Source organism: Sparus aurata, chromosome 10 (assembly GCF_900880675.1).
Source record: "Sparus aurata chromosome 10, fSpaAur1.1, whole genome shotgun sequence".
Lineage (NCBI taxonomy): Eukaryota > Metazoa > Chordata > Actinopteri > Spariformes > Sparidae > Sparus > Sparus aurata.
The window spans coordinates 1,535,423-1,560,878 of NC_044196.1; the positions used below are offsets into that span (position 1 = coordinate 1,535,423).

Consider the following 25,456-nt stretch of genomic DNA (forward strand, 5'->3'; position numbering starts at 1 on the left):
CAGAAGGAACCAGAACCACAGGTCTCTCTGAGGCCGTGACTCAGTGTGACCTGTGGACCTGAGTCCTGAAGACACTGAGGACAGTGGAGATGCAGGACAGACAGAACACCAGCAGGTGGCAGCACCATCACAGCACTGAAGCTTCATCTTAACCTCAGATCCACTTCTGTTTCTGTGATCACATGTTCACCTGACTGCTGAAACAATGTGAAGCTGCTCTCTGAATGAAGCCAGCTGACCCAGTTATTTACTACATCATGATGCAGAAACTTTGACACTTTGAGCCTCAAACTGTTGAAGTTAGCAGCTAACATTTCGCTGACATCTGAAAGATGTATTTAGACGTGATGAAGACTGAAACAAAAGAGAGGCATTCCTGGTTTTTTGATGTGGAGCTGCATGAGACTCTTATCTCAGTCAGTGTATTTCCTAAAAAGAGAAATGCGTTGAAATAATAAAGGTCATAATTCTGTCATAACATGTTCTGACACATAAGCTTCAGAAAGTTAAAACCTGCTCATCCAGAAAGAACCAGAACCACAGGTCTCTCTGAGGCCGTGACTCAGTGTGACCTGTGGACCTGAGTCCATAAAGACACTGAGGACAGTGGAGATGCAGGACAGACAGAACACCAGCAGGTGGCAGCACCGTCGGATCACAAGCTGGAGGGTGAAGACAAAGATTACAGAGATGAAGGAACTCAAACAACCTTATTCGGAGTATCCAGATTGAGATGTTCCCACATCTCGGACCGCCCTCTCTTAGCAACAGGCTGCATTGTATAAACCACAAATAACAACAATTCACTAACTTCATTCAGCTTTCTCAATGAACTGAACTGAACTTTCTCTCTCAACTTGTCTCGTCTCCTACTTGACAACCCAGTGTGCACACCGTTTCACGCAGCTTTGAATCATTTTTCGCAGCAGTCATGTGGGTGTGCGTGAAGCAAAGCTTTTGACGTCACTGATCACGTGATTGTCACAGAATGAATGAAGCTCTGATACAAGCTTTGCTTTAGACTGCTTCATTTTTTTCCATATATGCTCCGAAGCAGAGTTGTCACGGGCAACATCACTACCTGAAGCTACAGACACTTGGCTGTTTGTCTGTGTGGGAGAACACTCAGCGTCCTCATCAGGTGTCTCAGTATCTCACGTCTTCTCAGAGTTCAGCAGCTTCATCTACATGCTGTTGTCCCTTTGAACTGTAACATCTCTTTTAATACATGTGCTGTGACCTGATGTTGACCTGATGTTGATCTGGTGTTGACCCGTCTTTATCTAAGCTGCAGTCATCAGATGGCAGTTTGGATGAAAGGACGTCTCATTTCTCTAACAGTTTCCTTCTTTTCCGTCTCTTCACATCTTCAGGTGAATTAACGACAGTCTGAGAGGTGTAACACTCGACATGTTTGGTCTCATAGAACAACATTCTGTATATCTGCTCATATTGTCCACTGTAGTTTTGAGCAACTGACTGAAAGACTTTTATTCTCTGAGTCAGACGACTGAAGTAAATCAGCACTGAAGCTTCATCTTGACCTCAGATCCACTTCTAAATGTCTAAATGGATTTTGATTTCTTCAGTTTGATCTCTTGAAGTCTGAGTGTGTTTCTGTTTTCATATGTTACAAACTTTGTGACTGTTTCCAGGTTTATGTGACAGTATTCAAGGTTTTCAATGTGGTCTGAGACTTTTGGACCTGCTGTATCTAAAATGTTGAGCTGCACATTAAACAGACTTTATCCTTCAGTATCATTCAGTGTGTTCCCTTCAGCTGTGTGTTGACACACCCTGTTTATGTAACACTGCACATCAGAACTGATGACCAGAACAAAGACTTCCTTTAAGTCCAACAACAGAACAATGTTCATGGTTTTAGATCCTCGGTGCATTTTCTCCATCTCAGACTGACCTTTAATCTGCAGATTATTCATGTTGTAGTTTTTTATGCTCTACATAAACGACAGCTTCCTCTTGAGTCCAGTAAACTGACCTGAAGCTGTGAGGTTTCTCACGACTCTCTGCTCGAGCTGACAGTGACGTGTTTGTCCTTGTGGTGAAATGTGTCAACTGGTTTTAATGGCAGATAGCAGCTTTGTGGTCGTCCAGGTTCCTCTTTCTCATAAATACCCAGAGGAAACTAAAATTGGAAAAGAGATCTCAGTAGTGTCTCATTCATTTCTCCTAGACAACTATGAGATTTCTGTGAGACCAAAGTGAGGCTGTGGCTGATTTCTCATGTTTCTCAATTGTTTTTCCTGAGAAACAGGTGCAGAAAATCTCAACTTGGGCTCCCTGTAAGTTTCAAAGGAGATCTCATCAAGCTCTCAATGAAGTTTCAGAATGTCTCTCCATTGCTGGAAAGGAGCAAGGTTTAAGTGTTAAAGTCTCAAGTCTCACCTAAGGAATTTTAGGAGAAACAAATGAGAAATGTTTGAGACCACAAAAGACTAAAACGAGACTGAAATGAGAACTCTCATTGAGCTTTGAGCAGTAAAATGTTCCTCTGGGTACCCTCCAGTTGTTCACTTGGCTGCGTCTCTCTGATACTACTACTCAGAGTTCAGCAGCTTCATCTAAATGCTGTCCTCACTTTGAACTGTAACGTCTCTTTTAATACATGTGCTGTGACCTGATGTTGATCTGGTGTTGACCCGTCTTTATCTAAGCTGCTGTCATCAGATGGCAGTTTGGATGAAAGGATGTCTCATTTCTCTAAAACAGTTTCCTTCTTTCCATCTCGTGACATCTTCAGGTGAATTAACGACAGTCTGAGAGGTGTAACGCTCGACATGTTTGGTCTCATAGAACAACATTCTGTATATCTGCTCATATTCTCGACTAGTTTTGAGCAACTGACTGAAAGACTTTTATTCTCTGAGTAAGACGACTGAAATAAATCAGCACTAAAGCTTCATCTTGATCCACTTTTAAATGTCTAAATGGATGTTGATTTCCTCAGTTTGATCTCTTGAAGTCTGAGTGTGTTTCTGTGATCACATGTTCACCTGACTGCTGAAACAATGTGAAGCTGCTCTCTGAATGAAGCCAGCTTACCCAGTTATTTACTACATAATGATGTAGAAACTTTACAGCCTGAATCTTGTCAGTGGTTCACCGACTGAACAATCAAAACTCTTCAAACTCAGACTGTGTGTGCAGACTGTGAACGATGCTCGGGCTCTTTATAGTCTGCAGTTGCGGTTTAGTTTGTTCTTTATCTGCACTGAAGGGAGGTGTGTGTCGGTTAGCCACAACCAAACCAGAACAGGCCCAGTTTTCCATCTGACAGCTGAGCTGAACCGACAGAAGCACATCAGGAAAATAAGAAGTGAGAGCAAAGTTTATTGATGCTGCAGAGAAATAATAAGTCACAGCTGTGACAACAAGAACACATTCCAATAAACATAAATATAGTTTAAATAACAGTGAAGTCAGATATGACACTAAACAGGTGGAGGCTCTGTTCTACAGAAACATATGAATGAAACAAGTGTTGTGAACAAACCTTTAAACAATTAATCTTTATCTTTACATTATTATTTTTTTTCACTTATAAACTCTAAAAACATGCTCTAAATCTGACCTGTCCGTCTCTCCGTAGCTGCAAAAGTCTCATTTAGCTTCAACATGTCCAAAAAGATGTGAAGCAGATGACAGTGCTGAGGTGACAGGGCAGCTGTGCCTCAGGGGTAGAACCAGCTTCTTGTTATTAGAAGGTCATTGGTTTGATTCCTCTGGGCTGCATGTCGAAGTGTCCTTGGGCAAACTGCTCCTGATGTGCTGGTTGGCACCTTGCATGGCAGCCTCCATCATCAGTGTGTGACACCACTGGGTGGTCTGGTGTGAAGGTCTACTTCAGGGACGAGTAGAGGACCTCCGGCTCCGACTTCAACCCTAAACAAACAAACAAACTGTTCAAACTCCGCCCACAAACAACAACTTATTAACTGCTAGTCTTAAACTACTGATTCACAACACCATATATGGTGCCTCATGCAACACATAATTTAATCAATAATAATTGATAAAGCTGTGATAATTATTTATGATAACGTATAATAAGACCCGATTCACATTGGATCACTTTGGGGCACCACCCTTGAATAAAGGAAGAAGTTTTCAACTATCACTCATTGATCACCAGCTATTTTAATAATGGAAGCTTATTAGTCAAAGCTTAGCTTATCTTAGCATAAAGACTGGAGCCAGACTGTCCAAAGCTGGTTCATAAATACAGAGCAGCTGTACCTCTGGTCCTGTTTGTCTTCTTGTCTTTGAAGACGACTTGTTCATAACTGACATCTCCTGCTGGTCTCACTGCAGAGTAAACCACAGCTGGATCATTCTCTGCAACACAACAACACATCCTCATTACATCACGGCATGTACGACAACTGACACAGAGCTGCTGCTGCTGCTGTCACACTACAGTAATCATTATTCAATATTCAGGTTTAATGATTCTTCTGTGATGAATAATAACATGTTTTTAGTTCAGTTAAGACAAAGTTACTATCCTCAGAGAGGATGCATCAACATGTTGACTTAACATGTCAAACAACAAAAACTAGCTTTTCTATCTGTTATACTTTTGGAATATTCAGCAACATTGTTCCGTTTCAGTCTAAAGAAACTGTTCAGCTATCAGAGTGTTGGGCTGGATGGAGGCTGGATGTAGTCTTGTTGTCTTGTGGTTTTCTGTTTTATACACATGTTAAAGTAAAACAAAGCATGATGTCATCTGATTTAGTGTATCTCTGTCTGCTCCTGTAGATGTATGTATGCTCATGTCATGTGTTCATATTACATCACCGTGCTTCAATAAAAACATCTTGATGAATACAGATCAGCTGTACCTCTGGTCCTCTTTGTCTTCTTGTCTTTGAAGACGACTTGTCCATAACTGACGTGTTCTGCTGGTCTCACTGCAGAGTAAACCACAGCTGGATCATTCTCTGCAACACAACAACACATCCTCATTACATGACAGCATGTACAACCACTGATACAGAGCTGCTGCTGTATTTACTGCTAGTGTTAACAATGCAACACAAGAAGAGAATCAATCTCTCTGCTGTAGAAATAATCATTTTTAATGAAGGATTATAGTTATTTTATTAATACGGTATTATTTTATAAATGGCAGCAGGTTGTTTTCTCCCTCAGAGGGTCTCTGTGTGAAACGGGAAGTTAACTGTGATGACCACAAAGCTGCTCGCTTCGACTAAAATAAGTGACACAGTAACCACAAGGCTCAAAGCATCACCATTAGTCGAGAGAAACATCACCAGCTTCACTGGAACCTGCAGGAGGAAGTTGATCGTGTGCTTTGATACGCAGAGTGGAAAAAACCTACAATATTATCAGAGTTCAGAAAAAACATATTCCTCGTCTGCTGATCCGTCTCCTCTTCATATCCACCGCTTTCGGCATTCAAGTATCGATAAAGTAAAAAGCTTTAATCCCCTTTTTTGGATTAATTAAGTCAGTGAAGTGTCTGAGATTTGTCACATGAACATAAATGGTGATGGTGGTTTAAAACTCTCTGGTATCTTCATGTTGTGACTTAGTTTAACATGTGGTCAAATGTAAAACATGAGTGTGTGAGACATCAGTGGAGTGAACTGACGGGACATTCAACTCCAGAACTGGAAGTGGGAGGAAGCTCTGCCTGTCAGCCTGAATCCAGGTTTACAGACCTCTGTGTCAGGGAGGGGGATTGGGACGCAGGCGCAGACCCAGGGGTGTCTAAAAGTTATCCAAGAGAGATAACCACAAAATCGCCAAGGCGATGGGTGGGAAAGGGGGAAAAAGAAAACCCACTAAACTGTTTCGAGCCATTACAGGCTTCCCTAATAAAACAAAGCGCTCAAATGCTTAACCGAACCACTGCTGCCGAGCAGCTGACCCAAAACCAAGATTGTCCAGGAGACCCAGAAAAGGAAAAGGTAAGTAACCACAAATACACACAATGAACTCAGTTGCAAAGCCACAGGGAGAACCTCTCAGTACCTCAGAAGGTGAGATAATGAGTCAGCACAGAGCACTGGAGACTCAGAGTATATGAAGGCTCCCCACACCTGGTCTTAATCAAGGCCAATCAGTGCCGCACACAGCTGGTAGTAGTGAGTGACTCTCTCACCACTCTCACAGGACCGCATGCTTGAGTGCCCTCACACTCTGAGGATGGACACAGATGTTTCAGGGGTAAACTTCCTTTAAACAACTGATTTTATGAGATATGATGTTCCAGCAGCAGTCGCTCATTAGTTGTGTTTAAACTGGTGGGAAGCCAGTGAGGGATCTCATCTTCCTAAGCACTTTTATTTATAACTTCTGTCTGTGAAAGTGCTGTTTCATTAAGTTTTGATCCTAACATGTGTCCACTAATCGTTTTCTGACATACTTGTGTTTACTTGTGTTTGTTCATGACGGAGACAAAGCAGATCAGCTGTACCTCTGGTCCTCTTTGTCTTCTTGTCTTTGAAGACGACTTGTCTATAACTGACGTCTTCTGCTGGTCTCACTGCAGAGTAAGCCAAAGCTGGATCATTCTCTGCAACAGAAGGAGAATATGAACACTTCTGACAGAGGAATCGTTCCATTATCTGTCATGCAGGGTTATAATTCGATTGATTAGGGAGTTTATAAATGTCAGCAACAGCTTTTTTCTTTTTAACACCTCTGCTGTGAAAAACAACAGTTCAAATTTAAACTGGACAACCACAAACACGTTGTACTGACGGGTCACTCCACCATCACTATAGTGAGAAACATCACCAGCTTCAGTTCACAGTTTACTGGAAACAGCAGGAGGAAGTTGGTGCTGTGGTTTGATTTACCCAATTACAATATCTTCTTTTTCTTTTTGTGTCTTTGAAGCTGGTTGGTTATATGACAGTTTCCCATTAAAAGATAAAACACAAAAACATAAAGTGTGTTTAAGGTCAGTTTGATACAAAGTCAAGTTCATTTAGTTTGTTGAGATTGTTCTCTTTGATATCTTATAAACCTCAGAGTGAGGAAGGAAACACGTCCTGTTCTTTGTTGTTTCTGTGTTGAATCTCTTATTTTATCTTAAAGTATAATTCAGGTGATATTCTGTATTTTGTCAACAAATCAATAAGTCTACCTTCAGTTTAAGACTGAATCAAGCGTTAGTGACAGTGGTGAGGTGAAGTGTCTGCACAGAGTCTGAAAGGTTTGTTTCTGGGTCAGTGTCAGTCACTTTGTCTCGGTTATGTATTCAGACAAATGTCATTAAACTGTGTTTATGCTGGTGAGAAGCCAGTGAGGGATCTGATCCATGAAGACACTTTGTAACATTTGTCTTTATAAGTTCTGTTTTAGTTAATTGTGTCAATCAAACTAATTATAACTGTGAAGAACTACAACTGATAATAGTTCTGTTATTGTAGCTGAATTATACAAACAGTCGTTTTTCTCTTATTTCAATCAATAATCAAAACAGCAAAACTTTTTTTTTTTAAAAGATATTTCATTATTTCATGTAATTATATATCTGATTTGATTAATTTAATATGAAGTCACATAGAGTGTAAATGTGAACAGTAACAACATGTGACTGCAGGGAAGAGATACAGAGTATTTTTACTTTATTACTATCTACGTTAACTAAACAGTTTATAGTTCATGTATATTATTTCTTCTTGTTAACAGTCCTGTGGTGAAACATGAGCAGGACCACCTTCAGCTGAGCTGTTTTAATCAGAAACAGGAAACAGGACGACCACAGAGCCGTTAGCTTCTGTTAGCAGATTCACCACAGGAAACAAACGGACAGAGCGCATGCTAACACAACACACAGTATCATCACCTGAAACAGACCAGCTACAGTCTGAACCTTTGTGGAGTAAGAAACATTGATTTAGTTTTAGTTTCTTGAACAGACTTAAATATTCTATATAAATATAAATGTGCTGACATCATGTTACAAAATGTCCTCATGGTGTCAAGCTGAGAGTGGTCCTCACAAAGATACAAGGACAAGAACACACACACACAAAATGTAATCAATTAAACCATCTTTACCTCTGCTCCGTCTGATTGGCTGTTCTGGGGGACGTGATATTCTAACATCACTGTATGTGATGTCATCTCTGATGTCATCACCTCCCCCTTCTTCTGCAGCTGAGATGAACCAAATGACAGAAAATTTCCATTTTAAAGTCTAAAGATGATCAGAAGCTTCAGAACTGAACTGATGAAAGAGAATCTGAACAAATGTTTGACTTCAGGAAACAGTTGTTACAGTTTATACGTGTAATGATTTGTGTGACACACTCCAGCTCTGAGATGTTCATATAAATGTGAATATCAGCAGAAAAATACAATTTTAAAGGTGTAGTTGTTGAGAAATTATCAGAATTTGAAGGCAGTTTAAAAAACTATAGGGGGCAAAATGACCGCTAACTGCTGCTCACTATTCTCACTGACTATAGTGACTAGCTGCTGTTAGCATGTAGCTTAGTTAGCCATGGAGCTAAGTAGGTCTATTAGCTGATGGACAGAATATATTCACATGTTACTGTGAACTGAGGATTGATTTGGACTGAACCAGAAGTGACTGTGGAGACAAACCAGAACTGTTCTGGTGACTGTGACTCAGTTTGAGTTCAGTCTAAATGAAGTGAGTCTGATGACGAGTTAACAAGCAGATTAAACTAGTCTGAGTTCAGTCAGAGACAGAAACTTGAGTTCAGACGGTGGACGGTTGTATTTTTGTGTTTATAATGAAAAAGTAGTCAAAATATTTCGTTTCTTCACATTCAGTGAGTTTATGTTGTTGACTTGTTAGACTCAGTAGTGAACTGGCTGCTTTTACATCTCCAGCTGAAACTAGGCCCGCCTTACTCTGCCTCTGATTGGTTGGTTTTGTTGGTCACATTCTCTATGTTTGACTCAAACTGTTGACTCACAGCAGCTCTGACGTCTGTTTTCAGGGTTTTGAGCTGAAGTCTTGCAGGTAAACACAGCGACCTCCTCGGCCTCTCTTCTGGACTTCTGCTGGTTCTGACTGAGTCGCTCGTCCTCTGGAGCTGCTCTTCACTGTCAGAGTGTCTCTGGGCTCATTAGTAGAGCGGACAGGCCGGCTGGCAGAGAAGCAGCTGCCGCACAAACTACAGCTCAGAAACTGCCACAGACAAACATCATGACGGCTCCTGTGAGTCACAGTTTGAGTCCAGCTTAGAGAACACAACCAACAAAGCAACCAATCAGAGGAGGAGTAGGGCGGGGTTTGTGAGAAGTTGATTGGCTAGCTGGTTAGCATGCTAACTTCAGTAGACATCTCTGTAACACAGAACAGAGACGTCTTTGACAGAATGTCAACACTGTTGTTTCTTCTCACTCTGTTCAAATCTCAGCCTGCAGAAGTGAACTGCAGCACACGGCTGAGACAAATAATGAGGAACACAATTTATGTTGAAGTCTGTTTTGTGTCTTAATGTTTCTGAATGTTTCTGAATGTGTCTGACCTTTAGGTTTTCTGTTGATGAGGCGTCTCACCAGTAGACGCTGCACAACCAGAACAACCAGAACAATCACAACACCCAGCAGACTGGGTAGAATAACTGAAACAGTCAACATCACAGGGTCAAGAGGAGGAGAGGGAGCTGAAGGAGAGGATGGTGAAGCAGGCGAGGTTGAAGGAGGAGTTGTCGTAGTAGGTTTCTCTAAAATGAACAAAAGATTCTCATCAACAACACAGAAATCAGAGGAATTCATTCAGTCATTTCACTGCAGAGAGAAACCAGATCAAACTAAGAAAGTGAACTTGCTCCTGTCTGGTCTGTTCCTCTTGTTCTATGTCCAGCGCCGTCTATAGGGGGGAAAGTTGATGACAATTCTAAGGGCCCACAGCCCGCTATAGGGCCCACACACAGCCCCCAGTAGCCTCTATGACAAAATGGTTATGCATACACTGAACTAATATATATTCATACGAATGAATATGAATTAAAACAAAGAAACAGTCATATAATATTCTAATTTTAATTATTTCAATAACCCCCTTGGTCCCTTCTTAAAAAATGGTTTGGTCCACACCGCAGTTCGTTCTTCCCATGGTTCTTCCTCATCGGAATTAAGTGAGCGCGAGTGAACTCCAGCAGGGTTAGGATGCCCCCCAAAAAGCACAAGTCCGGACACCAGAAGAGAGTTGAGAAGGAGGCCAGTAGTAGGAGCAGCAGAGCAGGGGCCCAGGACATCAACAACTTATTTTCTAAGAATGGTGAGAGTAAAACTACCGAGGGCGGCTGAAACAATTAGCCTACTTGTTCATTAATTTAATGTCTGTAACATTACCTTTGACGGGCGCAGGCTGGAGCCTACGTTAGCTGTCATCTGGCCGCGCTACACTCTGGACAAGTCGCCAGTTCATTGTAGAGCAACGGTTCCTAGAGTAGCTATAACTGAACGTTACTAGGGGCTACTACAGTGACTGTGTGTTTCACACATATCACTGTCGGACAGTGCTCCAGTATGCGCCCATTCAGAGGCTGCATTGAATTGTATTATGACGCATTCAAGTTCTACTCGGTAATTATGAGCATCTGACGAAGGTCAGTTACGTTATCATGATGTGTTCAATGTTGTCTTATAAAATGTGTTATTAGTGGGACATTTGAATAGCCTAAATACAAAAAAGTTAAATGTTCAAAGATTTGTTTGTTTTCATAGCAGTATAAAATAAAAGACACCATAATAGCTGATAACAACAAAGTAAAAAAGACTATTTAGAGTTGTGGACAGTTTACACTGACTTTTGAATGGTTTAAGAATATTTTTTGTCTGGTAAAGTGAAGCTGTCCACCTAGAGCTATGGTACTAAGAAGCCCATTTAGATTTTGTCCAAGAATAGGTTAGTTCTGCATCAGTTTCTCCATGAAACATAACATCTAATGTTTACAATATATATAATGGAACAATAAACCTTTATGCTCTGCTGCACTAGAATCAGCAGTGGCTGCTTCATCTGAGTTTGACCCCACAGCAGACGCTCAGCCCAGCAGTCCAATGATGCCTTTGATGGTGAGTGAGTGATGTAGACACTGGTTGGCTGTTTTGGTTTATTAGTGACCCACTACCTATTTGTTGAGTGGCTAATTGAAAATGTATTTGCAATCAGAGGTGTAATAACGTGTTGCAAATCAGTGAAATGAGAATAAGACAACTAATTATACATAATTTACATAATAATACTCTGACTTGTTAAGTCGTTAATCGTAAAAAAGGAAACAAATTGGGTGTATTACACCAGGCACCGTCAAGAATACTGAAAAACAAGAAAATTGGAGGTGGCAATGAATGGGGTAGAGGGGCCCACACCGATATTCTTTCAGGGGGCCCAGAATTCCTAGCAACTGCCCTGTCTATGTCAGCCTGAGACCCACAAACTTTATATAGAGGAGAATAAATCACATGATTAGGTCTGGGACGATAATCAATAAATCAATTCGCACGATAAATGAAAATGAACTCAATAATTTTTCCTGCCTCGATATATCGCCATGTGCATGCGTGTATTTGTTTTCCTCGTCTCTCGCCTCCAAACACGCTGGATGATAAGAGGGCTCACTCTGTGCATTGGTCTCAGCACCTGGGCGCGTTTGTGGATTAGCGGAATGAAATGAAGGGAGTGAACCATCTTGTCAGTCATTCAGGATCTTTGTATCTGTGGGAAGAGGCGCAGCCGCAAGCGCACACACACACAGACCGCAGCAGGTGAGCCTCGTGAGGAGGAACGTGGAAAAGCTTATTAGTGCAGCAGATTAGTAAAAAAATCGTTCACTTTGGTATACAAGCATGAAATTTGGCGCAGATACTCTCTAAGGGACACTATTTTGGAAAACACATTGGCCACTCAGAAATTCAATATGGCGGCCATTTTTCAAGATGGCCCCATTGCTATTTAATGCTTATTATATCAATTATTCAAACAGTGATCCAAGCATAAAATTTGATACAAATACTCTCTAAAGGACATGTTAATGGATAAAGGTGCTTGTCCCGCAAAAATTCAAGATGGCCACCATTCCTGTCGAATATTAATTATTTCAATTGTTCAAATGGTGATTCAAGCATAAAATTAGGCAGAAATACTCTTCAGGGAACATTTGATACAGATACTCTCTAAAGGACATGTTAATGGAAAAAGATGCTTGTCCCTCAGAAATTCAGGATGGTGACCATTTTCAAGATGGCCACCATTCCTGTCAAATAGTCATAATGTCTGCTTTGTCTGCCTCCTCTCCTTTGACCTGTCCGGCTTAGTTAAACTTGCTAGGGATATAAAATCCCCGCCGGCATAGCTCTCAGGTTCATTGGAGTACACAAGCCTCTCCACCACGGCAAGGTGCAGTCCACAGAGAGGAAGGGCCTCTGTTAGAAAAAGGAAGTGGCCAGTAAAAATTCAGGACGGAAACCATTTTTGGTTTCCATCAACCTGAGATTGAGAGGTTGTGCCCTGCCGAGTCATAATTAAGACTGTTAAAAATGGTAACCAATGCCTCCCTGCTTGGCAGTCAGCAAGTTTTGTATTGGGGGCAACATATCCAGGAAGGTGTACATATACATCACAGTCCAGAATCGGGAAATTGGCTCTCGGCCTACCGCAAGGCTACTTACTTTTTTATTCACATTTACAATTGCAAGTGAAACCCAATCTAAAACATCTGCATCTTCCACGGCACTCTGATTTGCAGCCACACTTGCCTAGTTGTTCACAACTTTGTGCAATTGGTGCATTTGCTGTCCAGAAGACCCCCCATTGTTCACCAAGCTTTTTCTATCCCCAGTCAGCAGGAGTCTCTGCTTCTGGCTGACACTGGGTAGCTTGACCCCATATGCAGCCTGCCTGATATGCAGCATGTTTAGTGTGTTGAAGCAGAGCTGCTCTTGTTGGAGGAATGGCTTCATATGGCCTTTGCTTTCGGGCAAACATGTCAAGTCTAGTCTCATCTACACTAACAGCTGTGCTTGATCGATCATACAGCAGGACCACAAACTTCTCAAGGATCTCCAGGTCACTGTCAGCCAGAACAGGAGGGTATTGACTTGGTTTGCTGAAGATGAGAGAGGCCTCAGGGAAAATGTCCCAGGTTTGCCAGGCACCTCAATCATAGACATAGTACACATTCAAGTATGGGATACAACTAGGTTCGGGTCACCTACACCTAGCCCGATCATTCATCCAGTATCATTAAGTCCTGTGTGATCTGTACACCTTCCAGGTAAGCATACATGAACAAGTCATGTATTGCCACGCTTACCCTTGGCTCGGCTCTCCCGCGCTGGCACAACCTGTTAATTCAGGTGTGGCTATCTAACTACATCTATTACTATCTAATTGATGAGGGACTGGTAGACAGCATTTGGGACACTAAACTTAGCTATATTATTACTACTAGTCAAGAACTACAGTGTAAGTTAAACTAGATCAGCTGACACTGAACCCCATGCTGAGTTCCACAGCAGTGAAGTCACCAGTGTGCCCTGGTTGTGAAATGACTCTATTAAACAAAACCTTCCTTAACACACTAAATTGAGCTCTGACAGAAATGGTGGCCATCTTGAAAATGGTTTCCATCTTGAATTTTTGAGTGGCACACACCTTTTTCCATGAGAATGTTCCTTGAAGAATATTTGTACCAAATTTGATAATAGCATCACCATTTGAAAAGTTGATGTAAGGATTCAATAGAAATGGCGTCCATCTTGAAATTTTGAATTTTTGAGGGACAAGCACCATTTTCCCCAAAAACATTTTAAGAGACTATTTTCACAAAATGTTATGCCTACATCACTGTTTGAACGATTGACATAATGAGCATTTGACAGAAATAGCGGCCATCTTGACAAAATGGTCGCCATGTTGAATTTTTGGGTGGCCAACGCCTCTTTCCCAAAAAGTGACCCTTAGAGAGTATCTGTGCCAAATTGTTATGCTTGTATACCAATTTGAACGATTCTCTTGAAATATGCCATTAATCTGCTCCACTATATTGCAAAGCCAACGGCACAGCCCCAGTGTGTGAATATTTCGGTTTTAAACCGAGCCGGCGGATTATCATTAACCACCAGTAGGTTTTAACAGACCAGGTGTTTATTTGAGACAGGCGTTGAATTCCTTCCTCTCAAAAATCCGGGATGAAAATGTCACAAACTTCTCCAGCTTCTCGGTGAATTCTCTGGCATCCTTCTGGACAATAGTTGTCTTCTGCAAGTGAAGTTGTTGCGGTGGAGGAAACGATTCAGCCAACCAGCACTCGCTGCAAACTCCTCATCTCTGCTGTCACTCACGGTGGCGTACATTTGTTTCGCCCTGATCATTTTGCGGGACACTCTCTCGTGTCGTGCCCGTTTGCTGATAACTCATCCCAGCATGTTTATATAAAGCTCCTCGCAGCCTTCTTCCTCCCTCCAGCAGGCAGCCTGGCCCTGCTGCTGTCCTCCTCGGACAGACGCTGAAGCTCAGTTTGATTTTTTCGCCAGTCTCTCACTCTCTTGTCGACAGAGAAACATCTAGCGGCTGCTTCTCCCGAGCTTTCCTCTGCATATTTTACGACAGAAAGTTTGCTGCCACGGAGTCATGGCGATCATCAGTGTGATGACTGACAGAAGGCAAGCGCGATAGCAAAATCGTGCAGTGTCAGTGGTCAGTGGAGTGTCAGGGGACCACATGATGTGTTTAATTATGTTTTTATGTATTTACAGCTGCTAATGTATGTAACGCTGTTACTGTGATGATACATGACAGTAAAATATTGAATCTGTCTATAATAACCACATCCTGACATGTAACTGTGATTTCTGATAATCTAAGTACTAATAATAACAATCATGACAAAAAATGTACAAAGTCTGCAGATCACGAAAAGAAGCTGCAACTGGCAGTGAGCAGCTCTCTGTTCTGTTAGCAGTGAAGTGATGTACTCCATGACAGAACATTATAAAATATGATAATGTATAAAATAACATTTAATGGTAAAAAAGAACAAGAAGGTACAGTTGCAGTAGGCTTCTATTATAAATATGCAGCATATATATATAGTTTATTATGATGATGATATTATTATCATTATTATTATTATTATTATTATTATTATTATTATTATTATTATTATTATCAATTTAATTACGACTACTATTTTTCTGCATATTCTTGACTTTGAATGGGAGCTGCTGTAAAGCATTTCTGTTTGTGATTCATATATTATGCAGTCAGTTGTCCAAATCTTAAGTTAAATTAAAGGAACCAAGACAGATGTCACATTTACATGTCAGGGTGTGGTTATTATAGACACAGATTCAATATTTAAGTGTCATTTATCATCACAGTAACAGCATCACATACCAGCCCCCCCCCCCCCCCACAGTCCGTAAAATTTCCTGCTTTTTTTATCTTTGTCCAATCACATCCCTGCAATGTAAAATAAAGGTTTAATTGTTGCATTTCAAAGGGTGTACTTGCATTATTATGATATATCATAATATATCATTACATAAGTGGATATTTTGGTCTCGATAATGTCGACAATAATATCGTTTATCATCAATAATTTGTGGGACAATATATCGTCTAGCAAAATGTGTTATCGTCCCAGGCCTACACATGATGGTTCAATATTATACTTTAACAAGATGTCAGGTTTTCCAGCTTTGGTATTAAAGACAAAACTAATCTAAAACATAAAGACATGTAAAGTTTTATCTGCTACGTATGAAACATAGAAATGTTAAACATTGGATGCCAACACTGACTCTGGAGACAGGCTGTCTCTGTCTCTGCTGACATTTTTATTGTAGACTTAAGTTGAACCTGCTGACCTGTGACAGAGATCCAGCTGGGTGGAGACTCTCCATCACTGATGGTGTTACACTTGTAGAGTCCTTCATCAGACCTGGAAACATGGTGGATGGTCATGTGACCTGTAGGCTCAGTCCTGATGAAGGAGCCATCTTTATAGAAAGCAGCTGGGAGGTTGGAGGTGTTTGTTGTACAGGTGAGAGTGACATCATCTCCCTCCATCACAGGGAGGACAGGACTCTGCAGGATCACTGCTCCACCTCAACACACAGACAAACATGTTATTCCAGTTGTGTGTTCCTGTTGTGAGTGTGAAGGTGATGACAGGATGCAGGTAGCAGCCTGTCACAGCTACACAACAGATAACCTCATGTTTCTACAGGTTAGATTAGCCTGTTAGCATGTAGCTACTGGTACATTGTACCCAGTGCTGCAGTGACCGGGGACATAAAGTTTGTGGTGTCGTCTCGTCCTCTGCTGCAGTAGAACCGGGTCGTTGCAGGGCGGTTCTGAAGGCTCAGCTTAAAAAGACAGAACACAAACATATCTCCTCTTCATCATCTTCATCACTCTGACAACAGGACAGCATCAGGTGTTTGGTTGTGCTGGTCAAACTGATGAAGATGTTTTCTTCTTTGCTTTGTTTTGTCTGTTTGGTGCGATGCATTGAGCCCTCAGGGCCACCGTAGTGTAACATGCTCATGTGTGAACACAGCTCAGCTCAGCTCTAGTTCAAGTTACAGTCACACAAGCACAGTTTAAAGAGCTTCACATGGAGATGAAACCCTGAAACACAACTGATGAACAACATGGACACCTGCTCATTTAATGCTGAATCCACAAGAAGCTCCAATCATTCAGAATTTGTCGTTGTGTTTCACAAAGTTTGTCGAGTCTCTCCTCACTCAACAACTCTTAAATCAGTACATTTGTTAAGGGAGTCTGGTGATGTTGTGATCAGTAGAAACAGACAGTGTGTTGACTAACGTGTGCTGCTAACATGGGCAGGTTAAAGTGTGATTTCACAGCATCAAACTCAGCTTGATGGATCCTCTGACTCACACAAGCAGTCTCACTGTCCTGTCCTGTACTCAGCAACACTTCATCACAACAATCTCTCTGGAGAAACATTTAGCACATGGAGCTGATTTATCATCTCTACATGTTGAACATAATGTCAGACTGACAGATGAACAACATGTTGAGGAGGCAGACTCAGTGCTCCACCCAGTGTTGTTGCCTCCTGAAGGTCACCTGTCTGTCTTCTTGTCTTTGTCTCTCTCAGGCTCAGCCAAAGTGAAAAGGTGAAAGACAGACTCAGTGTTCAGACCTGCTGGAGTTACAACAGCCTCATCTTACCAGTGACAGTGATGTTGATGCTGCTACTGGCTGCTCCGCCTGTGGACTCACACCAGTAAACTCCACTGTCCCATGTGAAGGTGTAGCTGATGTTACAGGAAGAACCATCTTTTCTTCCCCAGTCAGCTCCACACTGAGTCCTGGTTCCTTCAGTCGTGTTCCTCGTCACCGTCCATCCATCAGAGCTGTCGTCCTCCTCACACCTCAGAGAGACAGACTCTCCTACAAACAGCTGAGATCTGTGAGGACTGATCTTCAGAGAGGCTGGAGGACGAGACAGAGAGATGTGGTTACAGATGATAATGGTCAGTTTGGACAGAAGTGTCTCTTCTTCCTCTTCCAGTCTCTGTAGACCTTGTTGACCTGCACTGATCTCCTCTGTGTTTCAGGCTCTGAGTCTCCTCATGTTTTAAATGGAACTCTCAGAGTTGGTGTCAAACACACAGCAGATGTGACTTCATGTGTCTCACATGTCAATATTGTTTCTGCACTTTCTCTGTCAGCTGCTGCATGGTGCTGCATGGTGTGCAGTCCTGCTTTCACAATGACATTTTTATAGCAGCACATTTATCTTTAGCGTCCAGTCTGTGGACATCCAGACAGTCTTCACTCTTTTATTGTATGTGCAAACTATTTCCCTCCATAAACAGCGTCCTGAACACTAACTGTTCTATCAGGGACTAAATAACTCTTCATCAGTCACACAGGAAGTGTTCTCACCTTGGTGTGTGCAGCCGCTCAGCAGTGACGTCACAACTAAAGACAAAAGACACTCCGGTTGGTTTGAGAGGAAACACAGAGGAGGACAGTCGTATCAAAGAAACATCATCAGCTCATGTTGTTTTTAAAGCAACAGTGTGAAAAGTGACGTCACAACTAAAGACAAAAGACACTCCGGTTGGTTTGAGGTTTGACAGATAAAAACGGTGAGACGAACAGGAACACAGATGAAGTGTGTTTTACTCACCGAGCAGCCACAGCAGACATGATTCCTCCATGTTGAGTCCTGGTCATCTGAGCTCAGCAGCATGTAGCAGTCAGACCAAGTCCACCCTCCTCCTTCCTCTTTGCTGTCTGTCACTGTTTCTGTCACACATTTAGCAGGAAGTCAGTTTTTAGTGGAGAAAAACAAGGTCAGACAGAACTGATGGTCTTTTAAATATATGTTATACATGAAATATATATAGTTTATATACACTGAAATCACTGTATTGTGACTCTACAATCAGCTCATAATCATTGTGTCTCTGTCAGATATGATTCATGTTATTAACAGCATCAGACAGTCTGATGGAGTCAGAACCTCTCTCTGCTGGGCGGGTCCGTGTCTCTGCCTGCGTCTGCACTGAATGTTGATATGAATAATAATATAATTATTAATGTCATGTTGTTGTAATGGTGAGCAGCCTACATGTTGTTATTATCAGGTCCAGTGTTCAGGTCCAGGGTTCATCAGGACTCTTTCCTGCTGCCATGTTCCTGTTATGTTACATTATGTATTAGAAGTCTGGTCTCAGTGTTCAGATGTGTGTGTTGCTTGTTTAGTTGTTTCATGTCTGCACATGTGCAGTGTGTTCGTCAGCTCCAGACAGCTGATGGAGGCAAACAGAGACCCGAACCAGTGTCACAGTGAGTCCAGCAGGGGGCCCTGTTCACTGTGAATGACTCATATGATGACAGAGTGTTAAGCTGAGTGTGTTATTCAGTCTGTGACACTGCACCGCTCAGTCCAGATCTGAATGGTTCACTCAGTGACGTGCAGTCAGGGGAGGCAGGTAAGGCAGTGCCTCACCTGTTAAAATATAATTTAATCATGTGATTTAATCATTCATTCAAGAGGAGGAAATTCGGACTTAAGCACATGACTGTTTACTAAAAAAACTTAAAAAAGTGGCCTATGGTCAAAATCGCTAAATTTAAGCATTTCCGGTTCAAAAATATAGCGATGAGCCGTGCCACAAACAGGACAATAAGGAGACAGTGAGCAGTAACCAAGTAACTGTCATGTTGTTGTTTTCACTAATATGGGAATGACAGTCAAAAATATCATTAAAACGCAGTTTTATATAATTTTTTTAGCTGAAGTAGTGGTTTTTTCCTCCTTGTGAGTGATTTTCTGTTGCACTTTAGTATTAAAGGATTTGTTTATTTTTTTTAACTTTGCCACCTCAGTTGTGCGTTTGGGTTCAAGACCTAGTTGTGACAGTCACACACATTCATTAAATCTATTTCACGGCTCTTCTTAATGCTGTAGAATGCTCCATTCACTTGAATGGGCCTTGACAATGTTTAGCAATCAATTATTTTCGTATAATTGACCCCTGCTAAGCATATTTGACCGCTGTCAAGGAAAGTGGCCTTCTTGCCTCTGATTCACATATTTCGTATCACTCCGCACTCTAAAATCTTTACTGCACAAGTAGTCCGGTCACTTTTCATCCTAGCGTCCTCGGTTGCTAAGCGACGTCAGCTGATCTGATCTGTAGTCTACTTCATATTGGTAAAAACGTAATGTACTGCTAGGCCACTAGTATGGATGAGTTTCACATTAACTTTAATATTTTTGGAAAATACGGTGATTTCAACTCTTGACAAAAGGCTGAGTTGTCATCAAAGGTCAAGAAAAGAAGAAGAGAGGAAAGAGGGAGAAGAGAAACGGCACAAAGTTCTGGATGACAGATGTTGATAAAATAGAAGAGGATCGACACGAACTGAACATAAAAAGAGCAGCACAGTACAGACCATGTCAGGTTTAAAAGATGGTTAGAGGACTTGAATTTCAGCGAATGACTCATCAGCTGTGTTCTAAAGAATGATCTGTTCAACGTCTTCGTCGTCGGTTTGGAGAACTATATTTCTCTGCTGTTAACACTGAATGGTAACAAATAACTTGTAGAAAGACACTGTGTGTTAAGTTTTCTTTCGTGTTGGCAAAGTAGCTGTGTAATAAGCCGTTCTTACATATTAGACAGACTGTGGAACATCAGCATGTGTAATCAAACATGGATAATGGCCCAATAAAGAGAGACAGCAATGGGCATGTGTAACAGATAGAAAAAGGAAACAAAACATTTTGGTGTTTTATTTTATTTTATTATTATTAATTTCACCAAAATCCTTCACATGATGGGTTTCAGTTCCTTTTTACTTGAAATATGGATTGTTAAAATGTTTGTGCTTTTATTTTCTTATTTCCTTCATTTTTACAAACATGAGCTTTTATTTTGAAAGTCTGCGGATATGTCGTGTGTAGCCCCTTTCCCGGTCAGTCTGCGCTGTTTCTGACTGACAGAGGTATGTAGTTGAGGCTCTGGGATCAAAAAGTTATGTTTTTGAGCTAATTTAGTGAATGAATGTTGATGTAATACTGTTCTGAGATGTGTTTATGCTGTTTTCTGTCGTGTAGCTTGATTGTGGGAGCCGTTTTGAGCAAGAGAAAGAAAGTTTGTTTGCTGTACTGTGTGTGTGTGTGTGTGTGTGTGTGTTGTGTGCATATGCTAATGCGCTCTCCATGTAATAGCCTGCATGTTAAATGGATTTTATTTTGTATTTTTTGTGTTAGGTATATTGTGGAGAGGATGACTGTTTCACTCACATCCATATTGTTTCATGTCACCATCATACAGGTATAAAGTGACAGTGAGAAACTACCCCTGTGTCCCATGTTATTGAGCACAGAACACAAAGCAGTGTAGTCGGGGCCTGCAGACTAGACATACTACACATGCGCCAACTGCCTGCGTCAGCCTCTTTCACACTGCCGTTTGCATGCGGGGATCCTGCGCCAATTCTCCGCACCCTCCACAGAGAAATGTCCCTCAAAGCAACAGTACAGGACCAAACAACAGTAACGTAGTAACTGTAACTGTCTTTGGCAACTTATATGAGGAAAACAAATAGGGTGAATATGGGTAAACTAGGACAGTTAAACTTAATGATGTTTATCTTTACATATGTATACTTCAATTACTAAAAGTCATCATTGAGCTCATCATAGAAAAGTATGAGATTCAAAAAGATTGGTTCTGTGTTGATGACATCACTTCCGGGGACGTGGCTAACCATATTCGACTACCTCTGCGGTGAATCAAGATGGTAAGTAAAATGACATAGCTTTTTTAGGTGAAAGATGTTAGTGTTCTAGAAAAAAGAAATTTGGTGGATAGCTTGTAATTGTGATATATTTTGTGGTGATTCATGATTTTTAAAAATCACATCCATGTGAGTCTTACTTTTTTTTAAAAGTGGCATTTTGCTACTGTCCCACTTTACCAATATGCTGTTGGTAAAGTGGGACAGTGTGATATTGGCAAACTGGGACAATCATTTAAGTCATTCTAAAGGTAGAAATAAGTTCCCTTTTATTAATCCGTCATAAATTTAGTTATCTAGCTAGCTAGATATACAAACAAATTTACTTAAATTGCAAAAAATAAAGCTAGCTACAATGAAAATGATGATCGTGATGCTTAGCTAGCCTACGCTCCCAAGGGGAGTGAGGATTGGATCATGTGCATGGTTTGTGAGGGCTGGTTCCATGAAACATGTGGTGAAGAGAACGGCATCATTGAAGATGGAGAGGTTTTCACTTGCCGTGACTGTCTTGATGTCTAGCCAAATGTCCCCCACCTCAAACAGCGGTCTTTTTGTCCTGTTCAAATGGATTTTAATGTGGTTTTAGTGTTATGTTTAAATGAAATGTAATGTGTATTGTTCGTAATTATTGTTATTTTTAATAGGCTATTTCTTTTCATCATAAAATTAATTCACCTTCTGAATCGGTCTTAGCGTGTGGGGGCAGTATTGGCGGCGGGGGGGGGGGGGGGGGGGGAGGGTTGTTTGGGGTAGCATTTTGACAGGTTTTGTATTTAGTTTTTTTTCCTAATTTTTTTCAAGGGGGTCATGTTTTGAATATTGAATTGTGCATTGTTTTGTATTGGACCTCTGTTTTTTGAAAATTAACACAAATATTTCAAGCAGAAATTAGTGGTTGTTTTTATTATTGTGTTTAAATAAAAATGAAATGTGTTGGAAGTGTCCCACTTTGCCAATATATAACGTCCCACTTTACCAATTAGTGCCAGGAAATTTAGGTTTTGGGTCAATGTGTCTTTGGTGAAGGGTCATCCATCCAGTGTTTAATGTTTCTTTGTTTTTTCTTCTACATAGTATAGTAGAGATCTTAAGCTGTTTAGAATGGTATCATATGATGGGCTAAGACATTTGGTTCATAATCAAAAATAATGTTGAAGGTTAATTTTCAAAAAGTGTCCCAGTTTACCCATATTCACCCTACCACAGCTGTACGTGGAGAAGCATCTGTCCTCCTGTCTGTCCTCCCTGTATTGTCTTGCTCTAACTTCAATAAGCAGACGAGGCGTGATATCTGGTCTGTTAATATTAACTTGATCCTTTATTAACATGTAAACATTCTTGTGCTACCTGCATGGCTACCTAGAACTGACGTACAGGCGGGGCTTCCACGCATGCTCATGACTGCTGTGGCATGCCGGGTAATGTAGTTCTCATGTTACTATACTCATAACATCACACTCCCGACTCTTCATCACATTTCTGCCCTAAAAACAGCGTCTGTCACCAGCAAAAAACTTGAACTCACCGAGTGTTTGTGATGAAAATAAATCACCGTGACCGTCAGCCTTCCTGACGGAGACTTCACCGAACTGTCCCCCAGAAAACAGCCTCCGTCCCCGCGAGTGACAGAGTCAGACAGCGTCCTGTTTACTGATGGTGATTATGTATAATTATGTAATTTAGCGCGAAAAACTTCACTCCGTCACTTTCCAGGATGTTTGGTGGGTCAGGATCTCAATCAATACACGTTATAACAGCATCTATATGGTTATAAACTGTCTGCAGGTTTAGATAGACAAGGGGAACACCTGGGAAACACCGACGTCATCAACATGACGTGTACCGTCACGCCTCTTTAGGAGCTGCAGCGCAGCTTTCTGTGTGAATTACACACGTGAAGGCGGAGATGCTTCACTCTGTGTGAATCACCATCGGCGGAGAATAATGCGGAGAGGCTGTTTAAAAACGGCTAGTGATTTATCTCCACAGCTGCAGACTCACAGCTGCTGGCTTTGGATTTGGGCTGAATAAATACAGATATGAGGCTGTATGGTTGTTGTGATTTCATCTTCTGATTTCCAGAAAATAGAAACATTTCTCTGATTGTATTGAGAGTTTTATAGGGGGCTGACAGACAGCTGCTGCTGCTGCTGATGATGATGATGATGATGATGATGTTGATGCACTTCAAGTATTTGTTCGACCAACATGTTTATTTTAATTATACCATAAGCATCATAGAATTCTTGAAGCTGAAATGAATCCTCTGATATCAAACATGTCCTGCTGTCTTACAGGGAAAGGAGCTAAATATGGCTCCACATTTGAACTGTTTTCACCTGAATGTGAAATGATGACTTGTAATAATAACTTTGAGTCAGCACTTAATGAGGATGAGATGAGGATGAGGAACCTGCTGCTGCTCAAACTGAGAAACTAGATTCATGCTGTCTGACTGCCTTCAGTCTTTACAGCTGCTGACATTATTATCAGCTTTAACTGTTCTTAAACTGTGTTAGCTGTGAACTGTGCTCACCTTTCTTTACGAAGAAATGTGTGAGGAGTTGTCTTCCTCTCCTTGCTTTCTTTCCTTTCTGCCTTTTCCTTTCCTTTAAGGCTCCCTGGTTTTATTTTCTTGGGTAAAGACATGTTGATGATCAGCAGCCACTCCACTGTTAAGCTGTTTGGACTGAACCATTCTGTACTGTGAGGGGTGAGAGGGGCCTCAGACAGCCTCCACTCTTTATTTATACAGAGGAAAGTCTCTCATCTGATTTATTCTGCCAGTTGTAACTTAGTTATGACACTAATTACTTAGAAATTAAAATAAAATAGAATAAAAACAACATTTTTATTTCAGGCCTTTCTAGGGCCCCCTCCCACATTGAGGCCTGGTAATCAGTCCCACTTTTCCCCCCAGTTCGACGCCCCTGCACAGGACAAGACGAGACAATAGGCGAGTTCAAGATCAAGCAGTGCTGCCTAAATCGTGATGCATGCTGGTTAAAATGTGTCCACGATGACCTGGATGGTTTCTGCTCCGCATCTGATGTCACATGACCTTAAGTTATCGCGGGAGCGAGGCTGCTGCAGAGCATTCACGCAGTTGCTCTCCAGGTACTGCGCGACCCCAGACCCACCTTCATGACGTCAGGACTTTGCCCTAATTGGCTCTCATATACGCTGACGTATACGACGTGTGTTTCGATGAATTTCAGCGGGACAAGGCATCTGATTCAGTCATTTGTTCTGATTATTGTATTTCATTCATTCAGTGAAATGTATTTCATTCATTGTGATGTTGCTATGAGAAAATGTTTCATCTTATGTGTCTTTATGCTTATTTGTTAAATGTAGTCAGCAAATTCCCCTCAGCTGTGATTTAATCATGATGCATCTAAGCACAGTTGTCATCATAATAATGAATAACTGTTGTAATTGTATTGTTATTGTGCAAGACTTACTATAATGTACCAGATAGACAAAGTTCAAATGTATTTAATGGTGACATTACAAGGAAAACAGAACATGATCATTTACAGTAAGACAACATTTAGGCTCTTCATCTACTCTTGATGAGCCACTGTGTGACCGTCTGAAGTGAAGCAATTACAAAGTATCCAAATTTGAAATTGTTATTGTGACAAAGCTGTCACATTCTGTTGTCTCTAAATATGAACTGTCTGTCATACACATAATCAGATGAATACATCCTCTGCTAAAATACAGGCTTGACACGGGTCTTGATCCCCGGTCGTCTACATGCAACACAGCAGCAGTTCCACTGCTCTATTCCCTCAGCCAACATGTTTTGGTTGACTAATATTTTGAACATCTCAGATTGAATAATTTCCGAAGGAGATTAATATGAGAAAAAGGCCAGCAAAGTTCCCATAGCATCAGGTAAGAAAACTGATCGCAGTCGTTGTTGATTGTAATCAAACATTAATGGAATTTAAATTTCCTCCACTTCTTCGCAGACGAAGAAGGCAAACACCGCAAGCTCAGCCAGGTCACGTCACATCTACGGGAAGAGAGAGTGTCCGACTTCATAGCAGCGTTTGTAGCCCCGCCCCTGCTGTCGCCAGCAGACCTCGCTGATGCAGTCAGTCAACAGGAGGTCAACTTGAACGCGCCTTATGGCTGTGTCCCAATTCAGGTGCA

General features: G+C 41.3%; 1 protein-coding gene and 1 long non-coding RNA gene across 3 annotated transcripts in view; both read right to left on the reverse strand.

Moving 5' to 3' along the window:
- Positions 1 to 18,299, reverse strand: part of LOC115590007 (low affinity immunoglobulin gamma Fc region receptor II-like) — a 92,568-nt gene extending 74,269 nt beyond the window's left edge. The window contains exons 1-4 of one of the 2 annotated variants that reach the window (XM_030431242.1): positions 18,165 to 18,299; positions 17,918 to 17,953; positions 17,198 to 17,461; positions 15,859 to 16,098 (exon numbers count right to left, since the gene is read on the reverse strand). In XM_030431242.1, coding sequence (XP_030287102.1) covers positions 15,859 to 16,098; positions 17,198 to 17,461; positions 17,918 to 17,953; positions 18,165 to 18,195 — 571 coding nt within the window. In that variant the 5' untranslated portion in view covers positions 18,196 to 18,299. The remainder of the gene's footprint in view (positions 1 to 15,858; positions 16,099 to 17,197; positions 17,462 to 17,917; positions 17,954 to 18,164) is intronic. The other variant, XM_030431243.1, reaches the window with a different exon arrangement.
- On the reverse strand, positions 3,332 to 8,167 carry LOC115590120 (uncharacterized). Its single transcript, XR_003985685.1, has 4 exons — positions 8,062 to 8,167; positions 4,866 to 4,964; positions 4,258 to 4,356; positions 3,332 to 3,903 (listed from the first exon to the last, which is right to left on the reverse strand). It is a non-coding gene; the product is annotated as an uncharacterized LOC115590120 (long non-coding RNA).
- Positions 18,300 to 25,456: the final 7,157 nt, after the last annotated feature.